This window comes from Thalassophryne amazonica, chromosome 12 (assembly GCF_902500255.1).
Source record: "Thalassophryne amazonica chromosome 12, fThaAma1.1, whole genome shotgun sequence".
NCBI classification, from domain to species: domain Eukaryota; kingdom Metazoa; phylum Chordata; class Actinopteri; order Batrachoidiformes; family Batrachoididae; genus Thalassophryne; species Thalassophryne amazonica.
In genome coordinates, this window is record NC_047114.1 from 71,403,486 (window position 1) to 71,427,138 (window position 23,653).

The 23,653-nt window shown below is 40.1% G+C and overlaps 1 protein-coding gene across 1 annotated transcript in view; it reads left to right on the forward strand.

The window, feature by feature from the left end:
- Positions 1 to 23,653, forward strand: part of st6galnac3 (ST6 (alpha-N-acetyl-neuraminyl-2,3-beta-galactosyl-1,3)-N-acetylgalactosaminide alpha-2,6-sialyltransferase 3) — a 256,666-nt gene that overhangs the window by 85,675 nt on the left and 147,338 nt on the right. The window contains exon 2 of the mRNA XM_034182873.1: positions 4,389 to 4,579. Coding sequence (XP_034038764.1) covers positions 4,389 to 4,579 — 191 coding nt within the window. The remainder of the gene's footprint in view (positions 1 to 4,388; positions 4,580 to 23,653) is intronic.

Sequence of the window (23,653 nt, forward strand, 5' to 3'; positions counted from 1 at the left end):
AACTCACGCATGCGCACGAAGGTTCAAGCTTGGCTGACGTAAAAACATATGAATCAAATCCATATATTTTTTGCATAAATAAAAAGGTCGGATGCTTTTCTCACAGACCTCATACATTTGGCTGAGGGATTCTGAAGTGCTCCTCTCTGTCTGCAAATTGGCAAAGATAAAACAATACATTATTAAAAAAGAAAAAAGCACAAGTCCAGACAAGAGACCGGCAGCCCGCTGCAACTTCTTGTGCAATATTTGTAAACCATGTGCAATTTTCCTGTGCAATATGATTCCACAGTTGTATATAATTCTTGTTGTACATTTTACTTGGTCCACATTTTATTTTATTTTATTTTACCTTATGTTTATATTAGTTGTACATATACTCTGAATAATTTACCATTAAATTTCACTATCCTTATTTGGCTAAACATTACTTGCACCACGGAAAGCACCTTTTTGGAGTTGCACTCAAATCTTGTTGTAATGCAAATTACAATGACAATAAAGGCGATTCTGATTCTGAACTATATGTGCAGCCAGGGCTGCCGAACTCACTCGGCCACTTCCAGAAGCGCTGTTCTTTCTGATCATATCTGATATTTTGGCATGCTCTCAGGGCAGCTCATGCACATCTCCCACGAGGAATATCAGATCCTCATTTTTGTCTGCAAACACTCAAAATGTAGTTTCATCCGTTGTCAACCCCTCACACAGTTCTCTCACATTTCTCGCACGTTATCAATCAGTCAATCAATCAATTTTTTTATATAGCGCCAAATCACAACAAACAGTTGCCCCAAGGCGCTTTATATTGTAAGGCAAGGCCATACAATAATTATGTAAAACCCCAACGGTCAAAACGACCCCCTGTGAGCAAGCACTTGGCTACAGTGGGAAGGAAAAACTCCCTTTTAACAGGAAGAAACCTCCAGCAGAACCAGGCTCAGGGAGGGGCAGTCTTCTGCTGGGACTGGTTGGGGCTGAGGGAGAGAACCAGGAAAAAGACATGCTGTGGAGGGGAGCAGAGATCGATCACTAATGATTAAATGCAGAGTGGTGCATACAGAGCAAAAAGAGAAAGAAACAGTGCATCATGGGAACCCCCCAGCAGTCTACGTCTATAGCAGCATAACTAAGGGATGGTTCAGGGTCACCTGATCCAGCCCTAACTATAAGCTTTAGCAAAAAGGAAAGTTTTAAGCCTAATCTTAAAAGTAGAGAGTGGAGACATCATTCAGAGGGCTTCACGACAGCTCTGAGTATTTGGTGAGGACATTTTTTGCATCACCATTTTTGGTGTCTTCTAAATTCAAGCGAAATGTGAGCGACACCCTGCAACTCGTGAGGGGATAGTGATACCCTACAAACTTTGCACAAAATCTTATGAAATAACAGGTGATGTCACTGATGAACTCATCTCATCTGCTCAATAGTGTAGGCTCATTTGTCATGAAATAAAAATTTGTGCATTTTTTGGGAGAGGGGGTGTAAAAGCAAAAACTCTATGATGAGTTTTTGCTTTTACACCCCCTCTCCCCCCCAAAAATATGATTTAAACATAAAAAATAAGGTGACATTTTTGTTTGCAATAAAATGCAAATTAATTATTTTAAAACCATATGATGTGATTTTCTGAATTTCTTTTTTAGATTCTGTCTCTCACCGTTGAAGTGTACCTACGATAAAAATTACAGACCTCTCCATTCTTTGTAGGTGGGAAAACTTGCAAAATCGACAGTGGATCAAATGCTTATTTGCCTCAATGTACATTAATCAACATGGCGGAGTCTTCATCTAAGAAGAAGTCAAAAACTGTGGATTTCGGACTTTGCTTTATTTGTCAGCTGAGCAGCAAACAAACCAATTATACAAACTACTAGCCCGTGGGGATCCACGAGCTCTAGATTGGGTAGTGTTTATAAAATAGGTAGCTGTTATTTTTCAAGGGTGGTAATAAATTGTGCAAATTTTCTATAATGAGTTGGAATGGTGTGTGAGTCCAAAAGGTTTTTAGAACCTTAGACCTCGACAGTTTTTAGAAGAACTCAGCCCTTTTATATCCTGTTAATTACGTAATTTGATGACTCCATTGGTTTCCTTGTGTCAGAAAACCTATATTTAGATACTTTGTTTGTGCTCTAGTGTATTAGCAAAGATATTGCATTATTGCTAAACGGAGGCCATTTTTGACGCCATCTTGGAAATCGGACCCTTAGAATGTGAATAAAAAATGGCACCCTAATTTTTTTTTTTAAGGCTTATGATATCTTCTTTGAAAATAAAGTAGGTTTTTGCATTCCCCCCCCCAAGTTAATCAGTGAAATCACCTACTGGGTTCAGTGACTGTAAAGAAAAACTGCACCACCTTGGCCCTTTCTGGAATGTCTTTTTACACCACTGCCTTGGCCCTTTCTGGAATGTCTTTGGACACCACTGCCTTCCAGAAATGGGGATCATGAGTATCTTTTTGCATTGTGAGGGAGCTTCAGGTTTGACATTTTGGCCATGTGGTGTGTTTCTCTGTGCATGATCCAGCATGCAGGTGCCTGAGTGTTGAGGACTCCAGCAGCTGAAGATGGCCAAGGGGACACCCACGCTTCACTTGGCTGCAGCAGACAGATGTTGGGATGGACGGGTTGTCTCATGTAGATGCAGCAAAGCGTAGCACCAGTGCATGCTCCCAGACTTGACTTGTAGCTTCTTTTCCAGCTGTTTTGGAAGAATCATTGTTTGAGGTTTTCTGGTTGGCATCACGAAAGCACACCATTTAACATTCATTTTCCACCAAATATTAAAAACTCCCTGTGTGCCAACTCCTTGATGTGAAACACCCACATCTTTGCACCTTGTTAATCACTGGCAGTGGCAGCAACAAACTAAAAACGCTTGACAGATTTGGCGAGTAAAATACCAGTCATTGCTGTGCTTGCAAAGATCCATGAAAATTGGACATTCAATTTCAATCTTAAACTTGTTGTGAAGGTCTCCTGCAATCCTGGTTTTCAACAAAAGGTCTCTAAATAGCTCCCATTGAATTGTATTCTGCAGAGTAGAGGAACAAGTATTCAGGAGCTCACCGATGTTTTGAATCAAACCTTATTTGACTCAGGAAAGTAGGTTTAGGTCTGCATTCTTTGATGATTTGTTGTTGAAAGGGGAAAGTAAAAAGTGGGGAAAGTAAAAAGTGTTCATACAGTTGGATGCATACATGGAAGGATGAACACACAAACCTAAATTCTACAGCTCCCACACCATTTGGTATTTTAAAATACTGACTCAGATTTGACAAAGGAAAAAGTACATCAAGCTTTAGCCTTCTCTTAAATTGCATGAGAGGGGTGAGATGAAAGATTTGGTGTTGTATTTGTGTAGCAAAGGCCATGGGAACACCCACACACAGCTTATTTTTACATGTTGGGCCAGGGTATGATCGAGAGATGGTCATCTGACTCACGTAAACAGGTGTGATGAATTCATGTCCTAAAATCTTTGGCTTGTGATGGTTCAGTGTTGACTAAATTGTGCAGTGAAGGCCATGGGGGCACACACAGGTGGAGGCATGCACACAGTGATGGAACCCGTATCTATAGGTCTTGCACCATGACAGGAGAGCTGAAGAATTTACTTTTTTTTGTTTGTTTTTTTTGTTTTTTTTGGACCCACGGGCATTTTTGTATATCAATTGCCATTAAATACTAGAAAACTCAAGATTTTTCCTGTTCCTGAGCATAAAGTGACTACAGTATTTTGAGTAACTGATATAATTTACAGTCTTTACTGTGAATTATTGCTTTGTTACCTACTAGGAATTTTGCCTTCTTAAAAATTTAGCTTTTTAAACATTTACAAAACGTATTTAGGAGCAGGAGCCTTTAGGAGCTTAAAGGCAATTCCTTAACCAATTCCTCATTTCTTTCATTTTCAGCTACTTAGGGATGGAGGACATTTCTACCTATCCAGCACAATTGGGTAATGGAGATTAAAATAAATGAATCTTCTGAACTTCTAAACGCAAATAGCAATTCACTAAAGTATTTTATACTGTTTTACTTCCTTCATCCTGGATCTTTCTTGTGATGATATGACGTACATCTCTGTATGAGCTGTAACACAGTCATAATGAACTTACCGTGGATCTTGTTAGAAGTCAATAAAAATTAATTATTGTTCCTTATACTTCCATAATCTTTAGGTGACACATTGACTGTAGAGTCCTGCCCTTCAGGTGGCAGAATGATGCATATACTTATGTCACGACAGTCAATGTGGCGATTTTTGGTTGACCCTGACCTCTAACCTCTCTGTGGAGCATGAACAGCAACAACTCACTTTACCTACAGAGACTCTTCAAATATGACCTTTTTGTAATTTAATTGTTCTTCCTCCTCCAGCCCCTGAAGCTGAACTGTGAGCTCTGCAGCATCGTGTCCAGTTCTGGTCAGATGTTGGGACAAGCTGTTGGCCCACATATCGACCGCTCCTCTTGCATCTGGCGGATGAACAATGCACCCACACGGGGTTTTGAACAAGATGTGGGCCTACGAACCACGCTACGAGTTGTTTCACACACCAGTGTCCCGCTGTTGCTACAGAAGCCCCACTACTTCTTTGGACAGGGCAATGATACGGTCTATGTCGTCTGGGGGCCTTTACGGAACATGAGAAAAGATGGTAAGGGCATTGTGTACAACATGCTGCGACAGGCAGCAGAAAACTACCCCCACGCACGTATCTATGTAACCACAGAGGACAGGATGAACTACTGCGACATGGTCTTCAAGAAGGAGACAGGCAAAGACAGGTGAGTCAAAAGTGTAGTTGTCTTGTCTTTATTTATTTCTGTTTTGACTAGTGATGGGCACAGCTAACTGAAAAATTAGCTTCAATATCCGCTAACTAAAAAGTTATGTGATTATGTTGAACCGATAACTTGCGAAAACATTTTGAAGCTACTGCTAACTGCTACCCACTAACTTTTATTATATAAATTTCCCGCTGAAAATGTTCTATGTTGTAGTGTAAATACGGATGTTCTCAAAAAAAGTTTAGTAAGCCAAGATCAGATGAGGATCATGATGTACATAAATAATTAATAAATGGAATTAAATTGTAGTTTCACTTTAACATAAAGTTTATTCACATTACAGAAAGTATTAAATGACTAAGAAATTAAAAATTCACATGGAAAATAATTTCAATGTAACAAATGTGTAATGGAGGCCAGCAGGAGTCGCTGTGCAAAAGTAGTTAGTAACCTCACTGAGGTTTTAAGAGGTTTTACTTTGTTCATCTGATGGTTAATAATCACATTAATCCCTTTGATCGCTTTGGTGTAGTGAGTCAGTCTCAGATGTGCTGCTGTGGTCCGAAATGACCCATGCGCAGTGAAAGCAGGGCGGAACAATTTTTAGGGGGGACCATTCGGTGGCGACACCAGGAATCATGAGTTCGTGTCCCGAGGGGAGCCAATGGAAGGAGTCAACAACACAACGCAGATTACAATCGCTACAAATGCATTTAGTCTTGTTTGTCATCTTGACCTAACGCCACGTGTCAGTTTTGGTTGTTGTAATATTGTATAAGCTTCAACAGGAACAAACACGTGATTCTAGAGTTTACAAACATTTTTGACCATTAAACGTTTAACAATCAGGCCTTCTCTGTTGCTGGGCCCAGACTCTGGAATAAATTGCCCTCTGATATACGTGTTGGGAAAGTGTAGTGACACGGACCCACAACAGGGGGCGCAAATGAACGGTCAATAGATGAGCCAAAAAGTAACAATTTAATGTTGTGAATGTGCACAACGAACATACAGACAATCACAGAATATCATAACAGTCAATACACAGAGGTGACGTGTGGGCAGGCTCGAGGATAGAAGACGTCTGTCCTGAGAAGAGCCGGAACCACACGATTTCCGCCGCCCCAGAACCTGGTGAATACTGGAGCCGCCAAGTCCCGAATTCCCAGGTGATCACCGTCCCCGACTGTCGGATCTGGTACTGCTGGCGAAGAACAAAGACAGTCAAGTGTGGGTGTGTGTACACCCAGTAACAACAACGGTGGGAATGCCACCTCCACCTGTCACTCAATACTTGCAGCACGTCCTCAGAGGAAAAAGAGTGCCGTATTGCACAGCCTCCACAAAAGGACCGGAACTCCTGCAAACACTCACAATAAACAGATTCTCAATATTTCCACAAAGGCTGAGGATATTACCTCCTATGAAGTATGATATCTCGGCAACGAGGTGGAGATGACGTCTGGTCTTTATGGAGTGAGATGATGTTGAGTAGATGGGTGACAGCTGTCAAGAGGTAATGAGCGACAGCTGTCACCCCCGGCTGTGTCCATGGCGGCAGCGCCCTCTCGTGCCTGAAGCCCGCACTTCAGGCAGGGCGCCCTCTGGTGGTGGGCCAGCAGTACCTCCTCTTCTGGCGGCCCACACAACAATACGTTCTATAACTGATGTTGGTCTTTTTAAGTCAAGGCTCAAAACATATTTATTCAGGCTGGCTTTTAACACTGAGTAGCACGCTGACACTTTACCTTCTATTGTGTTTTCTTGTCTTGTTATTGTTTTAAATTTTTTTTTATTCTATATTTTTAATTTTACTGTAAAGCACTTTGGTCACCTTGAGTGTTGTAAAGGGCTCAATAAATAAACATTGATTGATTGAACAAAAAAAAAAAACTGAATTAAAGTTGAAACTAAATTTAGTAGAAGCTAAATAGTTTGCCAATAATTTTCAAAGATACTTCTGAAGCTAATTCACTCATGAAACGTTAGCATTGCAACTTAGCTGTTAGCATTGATTAGCTGAACTGTGCTCACTGCTGGTTTTGGCAGAACATGACTACATTGTACAGCAGATTTTGCACTTTGACAACTTTGCTGTTCGGAACTTTGTGAGTTCTGTGTTTATGGGTGATTCTTTAACTACGGGCACTATTGGCCTTGTAAATGTAATTTCCACCACACCATTGCCTTACAATATAAAGCGCCTTGGGGCAACTGTTTGTTGTGATTTGGTGCTATATACATGTGCTCTGATGCCACTGTTTATCTCCATAGAAACTACCCAAACAATCTTTCATACAAACTGTTTAGGGACATTACAGTGTTGTGGTGGAAATTACGGCAATAGTGTGGGACAACTTCATTTTGTTTAAAAAAATCACAACAGTTATATGACATTGAATACCCCAATTATGTTTTGATTATTTTACTGATATTTTATTCAGAGATATTTTAAACATTAGAAAAACATTTCTTTACCATTAATTTTTATCACTGAAGATCAAAAGTCTGGGTGTGGGACAAGCACAAAATGGCAATATTTGCATATAATGATGCTGAAAAAAAGGTGAAAAAGTCATCATAGACTACTAGAACAAATTTCTTAACACACTTCATTGTAAAGATAACTATAAAAGTGTGAAATTTCCCCTTTTTTCTGTTTTTCATACAGTATGATCAAAGGACATAATAAGTGCCGTAGTCTAAGAATCACCCTTATAGGCACATATTGATCTGTGATGATGTGCTTTTTGCTTTCCTTGTCTCACAACCCCTCCTTCATGAGGAGTAATCAAAGTGAATTACTTAACTTTTCCTCTGAAGAGGCTCTACAAGACACTGGAGGCCATTTTCTAAGGAGAAGTTTTTATGAGATGCCAGTGAGGCATGCACTGTCTAGGTTATAGCCGTCAGCCAAATGTTGGTCAGGGGAAAATCCACTTAATGAGGTAGCATGATTCTGGCAGTCTTTCCAAACACTCTAGTTGCAGCTGGTTCTACTTCTCTGAGTCTTGGTATATTCAGAAATTATGAAAACAGTGATATTCCTCAAGATGTAGAGATTTGTGGAATTTAATCAACATTAATTGTAAGAGATACTGCAGTGCAGTTATATTGATTGAAAGAGTGATGCACCTTCTTACTGTTTTTTTCAAACTGATTCTCTCAAGAAAATGGCAGGTTAATGACAACGAGATCTTGAGTCCAGGCCTGGCGTATTTTAAACATGAACCTTGTTTTCTTAGCCTAGCCCCCGTAATTTCCATGAAGCTCAAAACATGTCTCGCCAGAATGTCATCGGGACCTCTCTTAACTTCTTAAGAGGATTAACATGTTGAATATTAAGCACAGAATCAATCCCAATTCAGCTCCATTGTGCCGTTCTTATTCAGGATGGCAGCACTAACTGTGAATTTCATGTAGAGCGGACATGTAAAGCTGGGCTCAGCTGGTCCTAACGTCTGTGTAGCACTGATAGGGAAGTGGGATTAGAGACAAACGCTCTAGCAGAAGAATCTCATTATAGGACACAATGCTCTAGGGTATGATGCACTGGTTCAGTCATTGCTGATTGCTAAGAAAGGACAAACCTGAGGTGTAACAATGAACCACATATTTAATGAGCACAGAGAGTCTGTATGTTCACATTTGTTTGCCTGTTTTGTGCATGTCTGTTACTGGAACATAAATAATGTGCTACATGTCATATCTTAACTTGTACACATACAGGATGTAAGTAGAGGAAGCAGAGTTATTGATATTAGAATATGGTAATGTGATTTTTATAAAGGTAAAATCATTAGTCATTAAATTAATGAAGCGATTTACAAATGATTATTTTGAACAGTCCATTGGACTTCAGTTAATATTTAGGGTACAACTTCACTGGATGTGACTAGTGGAGAGTAATTGGAGATGTGAATTAGCGACTAAACATGCAAACAACAATAATAATAAAGCACATACAGTGCACTCACCGACTTTCAGAACAATGTCCGTGCAGGATGTACTGTTCTAGCTTCAATGCCCAGTATATAATCCACCGCTTATATGATCCTTTTGTCCTTGGCTCCGAGATTTGCATGCAGTGCTCCTCCATGCACTGGAGCAGCCTCTGTGATGCAGTAATGCCCAGCAGTGATTTGGGGGTGTGTGTTCTTTGATTTGATTCAATTTATTGGCAACCAAAACACAAGAATAACCAAAGTCCCTTTGGTTGTTCTTTTGTTTTTTTTCACTCAGGATCTCCATGGCAGATCCTTGGTGGATTTGCATGTTGATTTGGCACAGATATGTCCTCCTCCGTGCTCCTGCGTTTTGGCTCCAATGGACAGATGACATCACATTTCCACTGCATTTAGCAGAAATGTTTTCCTGGATTAAGGACACGTGCGCTGTTGGAGCTGGATTTGAGCAGTGTGCCATTTAATTAAAGCATGTAGTTATATTTCCTCACTGATCATGCATTACTCACGACGAGCACATCAAAGAACTCCCACCGCATGTTCTCAGAGAGAGAGGGGAGCTGGAGAGAGAGAGAGAGAGAGAGAGAGAGAGAGAGAGAGAAAACGCTCCAGATAAAAAATAAAATAAAATAAAATGCATTAAATGCATAAGTCCAGAAAGCTCAAGTCCAGATGTCTGCTGCAGCTTTGGCCAGGCTGGCAGCAGCTTTGCAACTTCTAGAGGCTGCTGTTACTCTCCAATCAGCTTCGATATTTTGGCATGCTCACCTGTAGCTCGTGTGTGTGGCTCGGCTCACCCCCAGTTCTCTCATGAATTTTCCACGTTAGGAGTCCCAGCAAGTACATTCAGAGGTTCGCACAACACCATTGACTGCTTTGGGAGCATACTGGGAGGAGCCTTGTCACCTCGCCAACTTTGAACAATTGAAAATTTAGGCACAACACTTGCAACACCCTGTGAGTGAAGCGAGGAAAGAGAACCACCCAGCAAATGCTCCACGAAATCTAGTGATTTCCCTCGCACTTGTCATTCACAGGCTGTCGTAGCATGGTGAGATAGGGCCCTTAGGTTTTTGTTGAAATGGCCTGTCTCTGTCACAGACCCATTCAGTTTGCACCTCAATTGGCCAGCCCCCTCATTTTCTTTGTCTTTTGTGGCTAAATTCATGTAAAGTCCTTTTTGCATGGATGTGTGGTGGTATACTGTATTAACCTTGATTAAACGCCTGACCTTGAATAGGGGCCTTCCTCATTTAATGACTGGGTCAAAACTTTGCCTGAAAAAATAAACACCTGCCTTAAATAAGTACCGGGCATTATGTGCATGTGCATTTGGTCGAGTCACGCTTTTTTTTTAAGTCTGCTGCAGAGTGGTATCTTAAAATCCTAAAGCCTGATTTAAGCTTCTGCAACTCCATAAGTCCATGGCTATACAATGGCATTAACATGGGCGTAATCCTTTCAAAGTTCTCAGTCGTGTTAGTGGGTGTCATAATACAATTTACTGCTGGAACAGTAGCTTTTCCTGGATTAGTTTGTCCCTCACTGAGCTCCATTTCTTTATACAATTATCAGACTCCAAACCAGCATTATGGTACTTGCAATTTCCTCCATGAATTGTGAGTCATTTGAGTCTCATAGTTCTTAGACTCCGTGTTGTAAAGTTGGTCATATTTGTGGACTTTCCTACCAAACAGTCCTCTATCTGACCCAAGATCGAAATGTAATTATTGTGCACACTACAAAAACTTTTAAAATGTGACGGGAGAGGAAGGAGTGAAACCAGAAAAGTGACCAATCACAGTACTTGTGGACTCCATCATCTGGGAGGTGCTTGTCAAGCTATAGAGAGGGTAAACAGTAACAAAGGGGGCTCTGATCTAAAGCGGTTGTCTTTGGTTTGCCACACCCAGGGATATGTGTGAAATGTAACACCATATCACAGTGGAGGCAGCAAGTACCATTTTCTTTGGGTGTTTAATCAATGAAATATAACTGTGTTATTTGAGCTTTAAGTAGACTTCATTTACATAGTGCTTTTTCATCTGAATCAGAAGCGTAAAGCACTTTACAATGATGCCTCACACTCACCCATTCACAAACACACTCACACACTGATGTCAGGGTGATGCCATTCAAGGTGCTTACGAAACACCGGGAGCAACTTGGGGATTAAGGACGTTGCCCAAGGGCCCTTAGTGATTTTCTGGCCTGACAAGGTTTGAACTGAGGATCCTGTGCAGAAATAGTCTGTTTCTGTCACTGATGGCCACACCTGCTTCTAATCCATCATCCATCCAGCAGCCACCAGACACACTGCAGTTAACAGTGTTGAGCAGGTTGCAGGCAAGTCTATGGGATATTATGTATGAAAAACAAAGTTACTTTTTTGATTGTGCTGGTACATTTCAATTAAATTTATTTTATTTATACAGCACCAAATCACAACAAAGCTGCCTCAAGGTGCTTCACACGAGTAAAGCCCAAACTTACCAACCCCCCTGAGCAAGCACGCAGTTGACAGTGGTAAGGAAAAACTCCCTCTGGTGATAGTGAAGAAGAAAACTTAAGCAGACCAGACTCAGAGGGGTGACCCACTGCTTAGGCCATACTAGTAGTTACAAGGTTTTACAAAGATTTATCAAGGTGAAGAAACAGGAAACAGAAAAACCAAAATAGCATCAAAAACAAAGTGCATTATTGAGGTGAGCATGCACTCACTGGTGCCGCATGCAGGGTGCCATGAGATAAGTCTGGCACCCTCGGGTGCAGGGCCAGCGTCCATCCATCGCCTCACCAGTTACACTTTAGTAAAAGCTTTCTCGTGGAAGACTGCATTCCAAAGCAGACTGCAGTGGTTCAGAGAGGCCACCCTCAGGAAGATAGTCCATGGGCTGCTGCGTCAGCTTTGGCCAGGGCATCCTGTGGTCAGTCCAGCACCCTGGATGTTTCCTCAGTGCCTCGGCAGAGAGAAAAGAGTAGAATCATTGGGACCGAAATAACTGTACCTAAAGTATGAGTTCACCAATAGTAAAAGGACAAGGAAGGGATTTTGCTATTTTGGAATGCAGCATACATAGAATGTGTGCTTCCACATATTTTTATGCCTTTAATTTTCTATTAAATGATGAGAAATGACCTCAAGTTATATTAATAGTGTGTGAATACAAGCATCTGTGTGAAAGGAGTTTACTGCTGTTTATGTCCTGGCATGGAAGCATGTAAAAAGATGCATTTGATAACATACTTTGCATCTTTGGCTCACTTATATTGTCCACAGTCAACGGCTCTGAAGGCAGCTTAAAAACTACATAAATAATCTAAACATGTCTGTCTTGGTATGTATAACGCTGTTCACAAGGACAGCTTTCCAAATATTAGCACTGGTGCTGTTTGTTTCTTTTTCTTCTCCTGCCTTTTTTCCTCTCCAACCTCATTGTGAAAGCCACCAACATACGCACCTCTGTGGCACAGAGAAGGTTGCCACTGTGGCATAGCAAAATAAGCTAGTCACTACATTCTAGAGTTGCCACAGTCAACATATTCAGGATGCGCACTATAACTGATTTTCAGCCTGCCACACATTGCCAACACCCATTTTTGATGTCACAGTTAAGCGAATGTAATGCACATACCTGCGACATTTTATTGTGAACCCGTGGCAAGGTGGTTGTAACCCCTGGTGTGACTAGACCTTCAACACCAGATTTTGCACATAGTTTTAGTAGCTGTTGCCAGTTTTATTATTAAAGGAGATATCGCACTTCAATCAATACTATATATTAAAAAAATTACATACCAGATTATGATTCATTATTTGCAACTCTTTACCTTGTGCAAGTCCTGATGTCCTGATAAAAATAAAATTAGCCATATAGCATCTGAAAAATGCACACAGATTCAGAGCTATTTTAGCCATAAAAGTGACATAACCTCAAGTGCTGCCTGAAGGTCACCCCATCTGTGTCCACTTCATGACTTGTACTGGTGTAAGTCATGAAGTACACACAGTCAATCTGTAATATGGCTTCAGTAGGTTTTTAATTTGGCTTTCAAATCAAATTCTTGTATTTTTCATTCAACATAAGCCCGTCTCGGCCTCGTTGCAACCTGTGGTGTATTCCCAAAAAAAAAAAACATTGCATACATCTCAATAAGACTGAATAATCATGATTATTTTTTATTTTTAAAATGTCTGTCGCAAAGCGTTCTTTTTTTTTTTTTACAACATCGTGCAAGTTTTACAAGTCCGCAGACACTGAACTGTATAACAGATATAAATCATTGTCCTCAGATCCACGGAGAAAATGCTTCTCTCAAAGCGTGGCTGTTGTGACAGTTGTCATAAAGCGGGACTGGTTGGTTGCTACAGCGATGCTGCTCCAAGACGCTGTTCTTTAAGATAAACGTAGCATGTGGACATCGCATACTTTTAGAGGAATTAAGTTTTTAAAAGAAGAATTTTGTGGCATGTCTGTGTCACGGAGCGACGTCAGACAGAGAGAAGATGGTGAGAAAGACAGGACAAGGACAAGAATCCATGGAATTGGCGCTGGGTTTAAAGTTGGTCATCATGAACACACAAAAGAAACGGGAAAAGCAAACTGCACCTTGTGCCCTCAGGAAACAAGGTAAGAGTTTTTTTTTTTTGTCTCTGGAAAATAAACATTGTGCTGTTCAAACAGGATTTCAGACAAGATTATGTGACTTTTTTAATGAATGTAGACTTTATTTCATTGGAAAAAGACATTGTGGCTTTGAATGGATTTACACAAGGACATAAGTGACTTTTTTACTTATAAGGTGTGTTATTGATATTTTACCATGATTTTCAGAATATTTGACAAGCTTTAGCTGTGGTTTTTGAAATGCTTTAACAGTCTTTTCAGTCTTCTTGAATTTCATAATTCATCATTATCATTGACAGTTCAAATGAAAGGTTGAATCTAGGATGAGTAAATAAGTAATAAAATGAGTAAATAAGATAGCAGCTAATGCTACAAACACATCTTAACCATTTATCTCACTAGCATCTGCTGTGGCTTCTTCAACGGAGCATTATAGTCCAATCATTTCTCTGGGTAAAGATCCAGTGGTGTGGGTTTTTTCTTCATAAAATAAAAAGAACAGCCATAGGGACGTTTGGGTGGATTTTTCAAATTCAGCGCCTTTAGCCAGCACCGGAGATCCTCGTCTTTCAATGGAGGAGGGAACAAGTTAAGTGCTCGTCCACAGCACTCAGATCTCTCATTTCCATGTTCAAAACATCATTCTGAAAGTAATAGTTTCCTCTTTTTCCAGTTATTGTGGCACCCACGAACTGAACAATTAATGCTGCTCATGTTTGGGCACTTGTAGTGTAGTGGGTTCTCATGTTGATAATCATTAGAAGCAGTGACAACTGGAAGTTGTTTGACAAAATGGAGCCGCTCACCATGACTTCCTGAATAAGGTGAATAGAATGTAAATAAATGCCTGTTATGACCTCTTAACCTATTTACAAATCTGTATTGGTCATGTATATCAACAAAAGGTAGACTATTTATTAATTTATAAAACAATATAAGATCTGAACAAATTCTTCTACTTTCCAGAGTTTTAATATTAAGACAATTTAATGTATCTACATATGACATATAATTTGGACAAATTTGCCTGTTTAAATATCGCTGAACACTTTCAATTGTGTCAGTAGTTTTCTTCATGTTAGGTGACCTGACTTGCATATTCTAAAATGGGTTTAACATAAATTGTATACAATTTCAGATAAACTGCATAATCATTTTTTGTAGTAAATATAGTATGGATTACATAGTATGCATTCTTGACAACATTTGAACAGTGCATAGTCAATTTAAATTTTGACTGGGTAATGACACCAACATCCTTTATATAATGAACCATTTTTATTTTAGTCGCTTTCCAAAAATAATCAAAATCAGCAGTTTTGGTACCTATAGTTAGCACTTTTGTTTTTTCCCAGAGTTAAGAGTCATTGTCCATAACTCTGCCCATTCAGAAATGCAATCAAGATCATCCTGCAGTTGTAGACAATCATTATCATTTTTTACTGACTTGTAAATTTTAGTCTGCATACATACGTTAATTACAAGCACACAAGGCCCCCCCCCCAACACCCAAGACTCCTTTAGCAGCAGGACCCCCCCGAACTGACCCCACCCCAAACACCAAAGCCCAAGATCAGGAGACTGTCCAAGTGAGAGCTGGGCAACACCCCACGGAGACCATGGCCCCAACCCCACAGCAGCCGTCCAACCCCCAGTGTCAACACCCGCACCCCACCACAACCACCCACCCCTTCCAATGGGCCGCGGGACCCTGGGCCCCACAACCTCCAGAGTAGTAGACGCCTTACTCGTAGCTTCACTGCGATCATTGCGTACGTTCCCCAACTTGTTATGCCTGTTTTAGAAGTGGAATGAAGTTGATGGTGTTAACTATGTGACATCAGTACCTATTAAAGTATAAATATGACATTTCCTGTTACCACTGGGGGCGCTATGACTTAGGTGGAAAGTTAATATATGTGGATATTCAAGGCGGAGCCCTCATCATGTCCAGCAAGTCTGAAGGATCTACGATCCTGGATGTGGGCATAACAGCCATCGAAGTGAAACAGCGTGCTCCGAAACGCTCGCCAAAGTTTGATGAACCGTAGCAGCCACGCCTTTTGACCTACAGAAATTCTTTTGCTAACTTTTGATCAGCATGGGGTCATGATGATGTGTCCCAAATTTGAAGACGATTGGATGAAATACCTAGGATGAGTTCTTTCAAATGTAAGTAGTGAAAATGGCCAAAAATGGCAAAAATTACCTCAAAATCGAAACTTCAAATCAAAATGGCCAACTTCCTGTTGACATGTCACCAGACGTTTTTATGCATCCCAGCATGGTAAATATGTGGACCAAATTCCGTGAGGCTACGACAAAAAACCCCAGTGGGGAGGGTTTTTTGAAAATTTGTAGGGGGTGCTATTTCACCATTTCGCTGTGAGCATGTGCGCAACCCCCAAAATATCGAATTTCGGATCCGACTGTGCAAAGTTTGGTGAGTTTTGAGCATGGAAAAATGCTGAAATTGGGATTTGAAAAGTATAAATAATAATAATAATAATAAATAAATAGTAATAATAAACAGGGCAATTACAATAGGGTCCTCATAGAACTTTGTCCTACTCGGGCCCTGAATTATTTCATGGTTCAAAATAATATATATATATATATATATATATATATATATATATATATATATATATATATATATATATATATATATATATATATATATAGACACCTACAGTTATTACATGGTGTTGTAGTTTTATTGTGATTTTCCGCTTTTCTTATTTGTACTGACAAACACGGCTTATCTTTGGGATATTTGTACCATCCAAGCTGGCAACTAATAATACAAAATTTCCAGCTGAAGTGGGAATGTCTCAAAAATGTTGGCTTTTATATGCAAACAAACTTACTCTGGGAAATCTTTGCACCACTGGCCTCCGCATCTTTCTTTGCAGGCAGAAATGCAGATCTGAAGTGGGTTTCTGTTGCCTCCTGTTAAGAAACATACAGAGGGAAGAAATAAAAATGGATATTTCATCTGCAATTCATCATCAGGGGTAAGAAACTAATTGTAGATGAAGTTAATAACAGATGCTCTGCTCATGTGGGCCTCCAAATATATGGTGAAGATTTTCTAATCGGTTTATTAGCATGAAAGTCACAGCTGTGTAATCATGCTTCATAATCATGCAGCCATCCGCCTGAATATGAGTGTAAGTACCCCCTGGCAGTCTGTACTTACTCATCCTAAAATAGTTTAAAACGAAAAGTTATTCAGTTTTCTCCTCCTCATCCAAGAGATCCTATTCAGTGTTTGGGAGCACCAACAAGCCTCTCACTCATGTGATGTCGGAGAATAAAACCCCAGACAGACTGTTAGGACAGTAGCCGGGAAAGGCAGTAGAAGGCAAAGCACCCATGTGGGCACATTTTTCCAAAAGGTCAATTTCGCCCGTGCACACACAAATGGGAAAGCTACAGCCTTTAGGTGTGAAAGAAGAGGGCAGCATAAACTCCTGTTCAATAAACAAAGGAAAAATTAAATGGTTATTTGATTTTCATTACCCAAGGCCATCAGATATGGCCATCAGGTAATGTGAAGGCTTTTTGTCCGTCTGTCCATCTGTTGTCTGTCCATCTGTCTGTGCTCAGCACAAGTTCAGTCCTATTACTGTCAGAGTCTTCAGATTCACGGGGAACATTCTTGGGACGCAGACTTTGGACAAGTTCAAAGATGGCTAACCTTGACCTATTTTAAAAGATATTTAAGAGGTTAAGAAGTCACATTCTGTTCCTGTTTTATGATATGATGTTGTGGACATTAATGTGGTGACATCATTTCCTGGTGTCGCTAGCTGCTAACTTTGCTTCGTTTTTGGCTAGAAATGACAGCATTCTCATATATTATGTAAGACTTAGCGAGAAATAAACACTTCTAAAACTGAAAACATTGTTTTTGTAAAGCCTCGGTCACACGGCACTAATGAAGGACGCCAAAACCAAACAAGAAATCTGGACTCGCGTCGACTTTCGGAGACACCGTTTAACCGTCATCCAACTTCGTTCCTGTAGCTGGCGCTTCGTGAGAATTTTCAAACTGTTGAAAAATGTGAACGAATCCCGAGGACAACTTCAATTCATCTGTATTCTGTTTTGCTTTCTGTCTTGATGGTTCCTCATCATTTGCGTAGTCCAGCTTCCCAAGTCCGACATCTTGCACGAACATTGACAATATCTGAACGGATCAATAACTTAAGATCCGACGAGCTGAACATGACTCATACATGTTTTGGACAAAAAAGCAATGGTGTCGTACAGAAACAATTGCGACAAGAAGGTTTTATCAACCACTTTAACTATTTGCGCATGTTCTAGCTGTCTGTGGCAGGAACGTGCGTGTGCGCATACGTTGTTTTTGTGATGAGAAACCTGTTGTCAAGTGCTCTGTCTCATACCCACTGCCAAGTGATGACATCATGAATGTTTTTTTTTTCAACCTTTATTTACCGTTTTTTTAATTTTAGTATACATTCACACAAATATAACAGCACACAAAACAAAATCAGACAAAAAGAAATACAACAACACAAATCCTGGTAAAGACAATGGGTTAATCCAAGCACGGTACTGACGGTACTGAAGATATAAATATGTAAATAAAAAAAACAAAAACACCACAAAAAGGAAAAAAAAGGGGGGGGAGGGCCTAAAACAGTGTCATAACAAAAAAACTATCACTCCAAATCCAAAACAAACCAAGGTGCATATTTCTTGGAGGTCACTTAGAGCATTAAGTAATCCAAAATAGGTCTCCATATATTATAAAATTTCTGTGGTGAGCCTGCCACTTCATACCTCAATTTTTCAATATGGAGAATCCCTGTTAGCTCCCTCAGCCAAGCCTCAAAATGGGGTGGTGAATCTGACTTCCATAGTTTCAAAATATACCTCTTGGCAGTAACCATCCCATAGGCTACAACTACACATGCACTGTGATCCAAATTGTCTAATTTGCTGGAAAAGACAAGTAAAGCTGTTTCTGGGTCAGGATCAAGGTTTACTTTCAATACAGTAGAATACCATTTAAATATTGAACTCCAAAAACCGTTCAACTTGGGGCATAGCCAAAAATGGTGTGCATGTGTGCTAGGAGTGGCCATGTATCTATCACAAGCAGGAGAGGTTTGTGGGAAGATCTTATTTAACTTGGCCTTTGAATAATGTAATCTATGCATGACTTTAAATTGAACCAACTGAAGGCTAGCATTGACAGAACATTGATGAATATCCTTGAGAGCACGTTTCCAGATCTCATCCTGTATTGTAATATTAAGATCCTCCTCCCACATTTGTTTAATTATTACGGCAGGTTGAGAAAGTTTATAAGAAAATATACAGACTAATAATTAAATTAAACCCCATGGCTTCTGGGGACCCGAGCAAAATTTTAAACAGATCATTATCCACAGGCAGAGAGTCAAATGAGGAAACGTTTTGTCTGATGTAGTTTCTCAACTGCAGGTAGCGGAAAAAGTGGGTCTTAGGTAATGCATATTTCAATTGTAGTTGTTCAAACGAGCAAAAATGATTATTAATATAAAGGTCTTTTATAGATGTTAACCCTTTTCGACTCCATTCTCTAAAGACAACATCTGTAAATGATGGGGGAAAGGCATGATTATGCCAGATTGGGGCATGTACTGAAGCATTTGGAAGTCCACAAAATTTGCGGATCTGTAGCCAAAGTCTCTCTGAATTAAACAATGTAAAATGTTCCCCTTTCTGTGAAGACAAAGGCCTGGGGGATGAGAAAAGAAGTGCCTGAAGAGAGGATTTCTGTGCCAGACTCTGTTCAATTGTCAGCCACAAGGGCATATTTGCTGAACTGTCCTGACCCTGCGATAATTGCCAGTATACCATCACCCTGACATTGGCAGCCCAGTAACAGTGCAAGAAGCAAGGCAAGTTCAGACCACCTTGTTCTTTTGGTTTCTGCAGATGTTGTTTAGAGATTCTGTGCGCCTTATAACCCCAAATAAAAGGTAAGATAGTCAAATCGATCTGTTTAAAATAGGACATCAGAATATGAATTGGAATATTCTGGAACAGGTAAAGAAATCTTGGTAGTGACAATTTTAATTTATTAATTTATATAGCGCCAAATCACAACAAAGTCGCCCCAAGGCGCTTCACATAATTCACAACACAAATTAATCTAAAATCAAAATTAAAAGCAAAAAAAGCACAGTTAAAAGATAAAACACAGTAGAATAAAAAGAAATTACAAAGCAAACACAAACAGATTAAAAAATTAATGATAAGACAGTCTAAAAACGTGGGTCTTCAGTCTTGATTTAAAAATCTTCACCGTGTCAGACTGCCAAATAACAGCAGGTAGATCATTCCAAAGAGCTGGGCCACAGTAGGAGAAGGCTCTATACCCCACAGACCTTTTGTTCATCCTCGGAAGACACAGAAGCCCTGCGCCCTGCGAACGCAAAGGCCTCGCAGGTACGTAGGGCTTAACCAAGTCCGCCAAGTAGGAAGGCGCCAGTCCATGAACAATTTCATAAACCAACAATAAAACTTTAAAATCCAATCTGGCAGAAACTGGTAGCCAATGAAGGGATGCCAGAATGGGAGTAATGTGGTCAAACCTTCTACTTTGTGTCAAAATTCTGGCAGCAGCATTCTGCACCAACTGAAGTCCTCGAATGCTAGACTGCGGCAGGCCAGAGAATAAAGCATTACAATAATCCAAGAAGAGACAAATGCGTGAATCAGAGTCTCAGCATCAGCCGTAGACAAGATGGGGTGAATCTTTGCTATATTTCTCAGATGAAAGAAAGCAATCCTCGTAATGTCCCTAATATGGAGGTCAAAGGACAACGTTGGATCAAAGATTACCCCAAGGTTCCTCACTTTGTCAGTATGATGTATAGCACATGAACCTAGGCTAAGCGCCAGCTGATCAAATTGGTGCCGACGTCTTGCTGGGCCAAGAACCATCATTTCAGTCTTATCAGAGTTCAAAAGTAGAAAGTTGCTAGACATCCAACTTCTCACTGCTGCAAGACAGTCCTGTAAAGATTTTATGTGGACAGGATTTCCAGCAGCTATCGGCAAATACAACTGAGTATCATCAGCATAACAATGAAAAGCAATCCCGAAACGCCGCAAAATGTTCCCAAGGGGTGCCATATACAGGGAAAAAAGCAGGGGACCCAGAACGGATCCCTGCGGAACCCCGAACTTCATGCCCTTAAAGTCAGAGGTAGTGTCATTGCACAAAACACAATGGGAACAACCAGACAGATAAGACGTCAGCCACACAAGAGCAGTTCCAGTAATCCCGAAACAGTTTTCTAGCCTATCAAGTAGAATATGATGATCAACTGTGTCAAACGCAGCACTGAGATCCAACAACACCAATGCTGTAGTAGTATCCGAGTCCATTGCTCACAGAAGATCATTAACTACTTTAATAAGTGCTGTTTCTGTGGAGTGATGTCTTCTAAAAGCAGACTGCAGTGGCTCAGAAAGGTCATTCTCAGTAAGATAGTCCACAAGCTGCCGTGAAACCACCTTTTTCCAGAATTTTAGAGCAGAATGATAGATTTGATATCAGCCTATAATTTTTCAATTCACCAGGATCAAGATTAGATTTCTTGAGTAGTGGTTTAACCACTGCAGATTTAAAACAATTTGGAACAGATCCAGAGTTTAAAGAAAGGTTAACAGTTTCCAGCACAGTCGGACCAAGAATGGGCCAAAGATCCTTAAACAATTTTGTTGGTATAGGATCAAATAAACAAGTTGTGCTTCTAGTAGACATCACGAGTTTCGTCAGCACACCTTGTGAGATACTGTTAAATTCTGTGAATCTAGGTAGCACCTCAGTAGTAGTCCCCAGCTCAGTAGCTGAATACAATGATTGGGCCAAAGCATGCTGAGATGTGCTCAACCTAATATCTTCTATTTTCTTTTCGAAATAGTCCAGAAAGTCCTGTGCTGAAAAAGGAGAACGGCCAACAGGTGGCTGTCCATGAATAAGAAATGCCACCGTATCAAACAAGAACTTTGAGTTATGCTTGTTTTTGTTGATCAATTCAGAGTAATAGGCCTGCTTCGTAGCCAATAAAGCATGCTTATAATCTAAAATAGCTTCACGCCACGCAAGGTGAAACACCTCTAGTTTGGAACTGCGCCATTTCCGTTCCAACCCTCTAGCCTTCTTCCTAAGGTCACGCAAATAACTGTTGAACCAGGGTATCTGTGCTTTGGGAAGGCATGGCTTTAATAGAGGAGGCGCAATCTTATCAAGTGTGGTTTTTAGCACTAAATTCAGGCTATCTGCAAGACTGTCTACTGACTGAAATTTCATCAAACTTGAAGTTAGGATTTCAGGTAGTCTCGCTTCGAGTTCAGTCAGAGTTGAAGGTTTGATTTGTCGCCACAATGATAGGCAAGGTTGTTGCTCCACTAAACACGGCAGCGTAATTGTAAACCTAACAAGCGAGTGGTCAGAGACCACTGATGCAAGAGGCAGGATGTTGATATTTGTGACAACAAGGCCACGTGCAAGAACCAAATCCAGAGTATTACCACTGATATGCGTTGAACCATGAATGAACTAAAAATAACTAAAAAATTAGAATATGGGCCAGGAGGCCTGTAGACAGTGACAGTATAACATAGCTGATTTCCAGTTTTATGACCTTGAGAGTACTTAGCATCATGGGCATAACGGAGAATCAGATGCTCAAATGAGTTATATTTATGACCCCCAACAGTTACTAAAGTAAACCTGGATTTATAAATAAAAGCAACACCCCCGCCTTTCTTCACATCACGTGAAACGTGACTAAAAGTGTACTCCGGTGGGCAGGCCTCATTCAGAGGAAGGACAGCTGTGGATTTAATCCAGGTTTCACATAATCCAAGCATATCCAGACGATGATCCGCAATTAAGTCATTCACCAGCAATGACTTCAGAGACAATGATCTGATGTTAATGAGACCCAAACTAAGGAGACAAACAAACTAGTGACACCATCTTAATTGTATTCACCCGGCCTGTCATTGATAAGGGTAATGTTCTCCATTTCTCTATGTTTTTCTTTAACGCATCCAGTCTCTCAATAAAAATATATTTAAAAAGTGATTTTGGATTTTTTGTGATTTTAATACCTAAGTATTTAACTACATTTGAAGATGTGTTAAATTGAGTGAAGGACACAAACTCAGGATCTAAATCTCCATTAAGGGATACCAGGTCACTCTTCTGCCAATTGATAGTGTACCCAGACACAGTGCTAAAGCTATTTATTATTTCAAGTACACGTGGAACAGACTGTTCAGGGTCCAACACAAAAATTGCAATGTAATCAGCGTAAAGCGATATTTTATGATCTACTCCAGCAATTGTTATGGGTTTAATTATTGCGTCTTCTCTTATATTAATTGCTAATGGTTCTATGGCCAATGCAAAGAGTAACGGGGACAGGGGACACCCCTGGCGTGACCCCCTTCCAAGGCAGAAAGATTGTGACTTATCCTGATTAGTAACAATTGAAGCAGTCGGGCACAGATAAACTAAACGCACCCAAGATACAAAAGAATCACCCAAACCAAACCTTTCTAAAACTTTAAATAGGTATCTCCACTCCACTTGATCAAAAGCTTTCTCCGCATCCAAAAATAATATACCCTTTTTTGAAGCTGAAGAAAATTTATATTGCATAATATTCAATATTAAAGGTATTAAAGAAAGAATATCTATTAGGGATGAATCCTGTCTGATCTATATGAACAATAGATTCAATGCACTTATTCAACCTGTTTGCTAATATTTTTGTAAAAATCTTAAAATCCAGATTGAGCATGGAGATAGGACGGTATGAAGCTGGGTTGGTATCATCTTTATCTGGTTTAAGCAAAAGAGCAATATCAGCATTATATAATGTTGAAGGTAATGTCTTTTCGTCAGTAGAGCAAGATAGCATTCTAAGCAGGAGCGGGGATATCTGTTTGGCAAATTTCTTATAAAATCCGGGTCCAAAGCCATCCGGTCCAGGCGCTTTACCTGTGTTAAATGAGTTAACAGCATCTGTTATTTCGGTTATAGTCACTGTGGCATTTAAAGCTTTACGCGAGTCATCACCTAGTCTTGGGATGGGAAGATCGTTAAGCCATGCATCCACCTCACCACTAGCTTTAGATTTATATAACTCCTGATAAAATTCTACAGATCGTTTATTTATTGCTTTGGGGTTGGTAAGCCTTTCCCCAGTACTAGA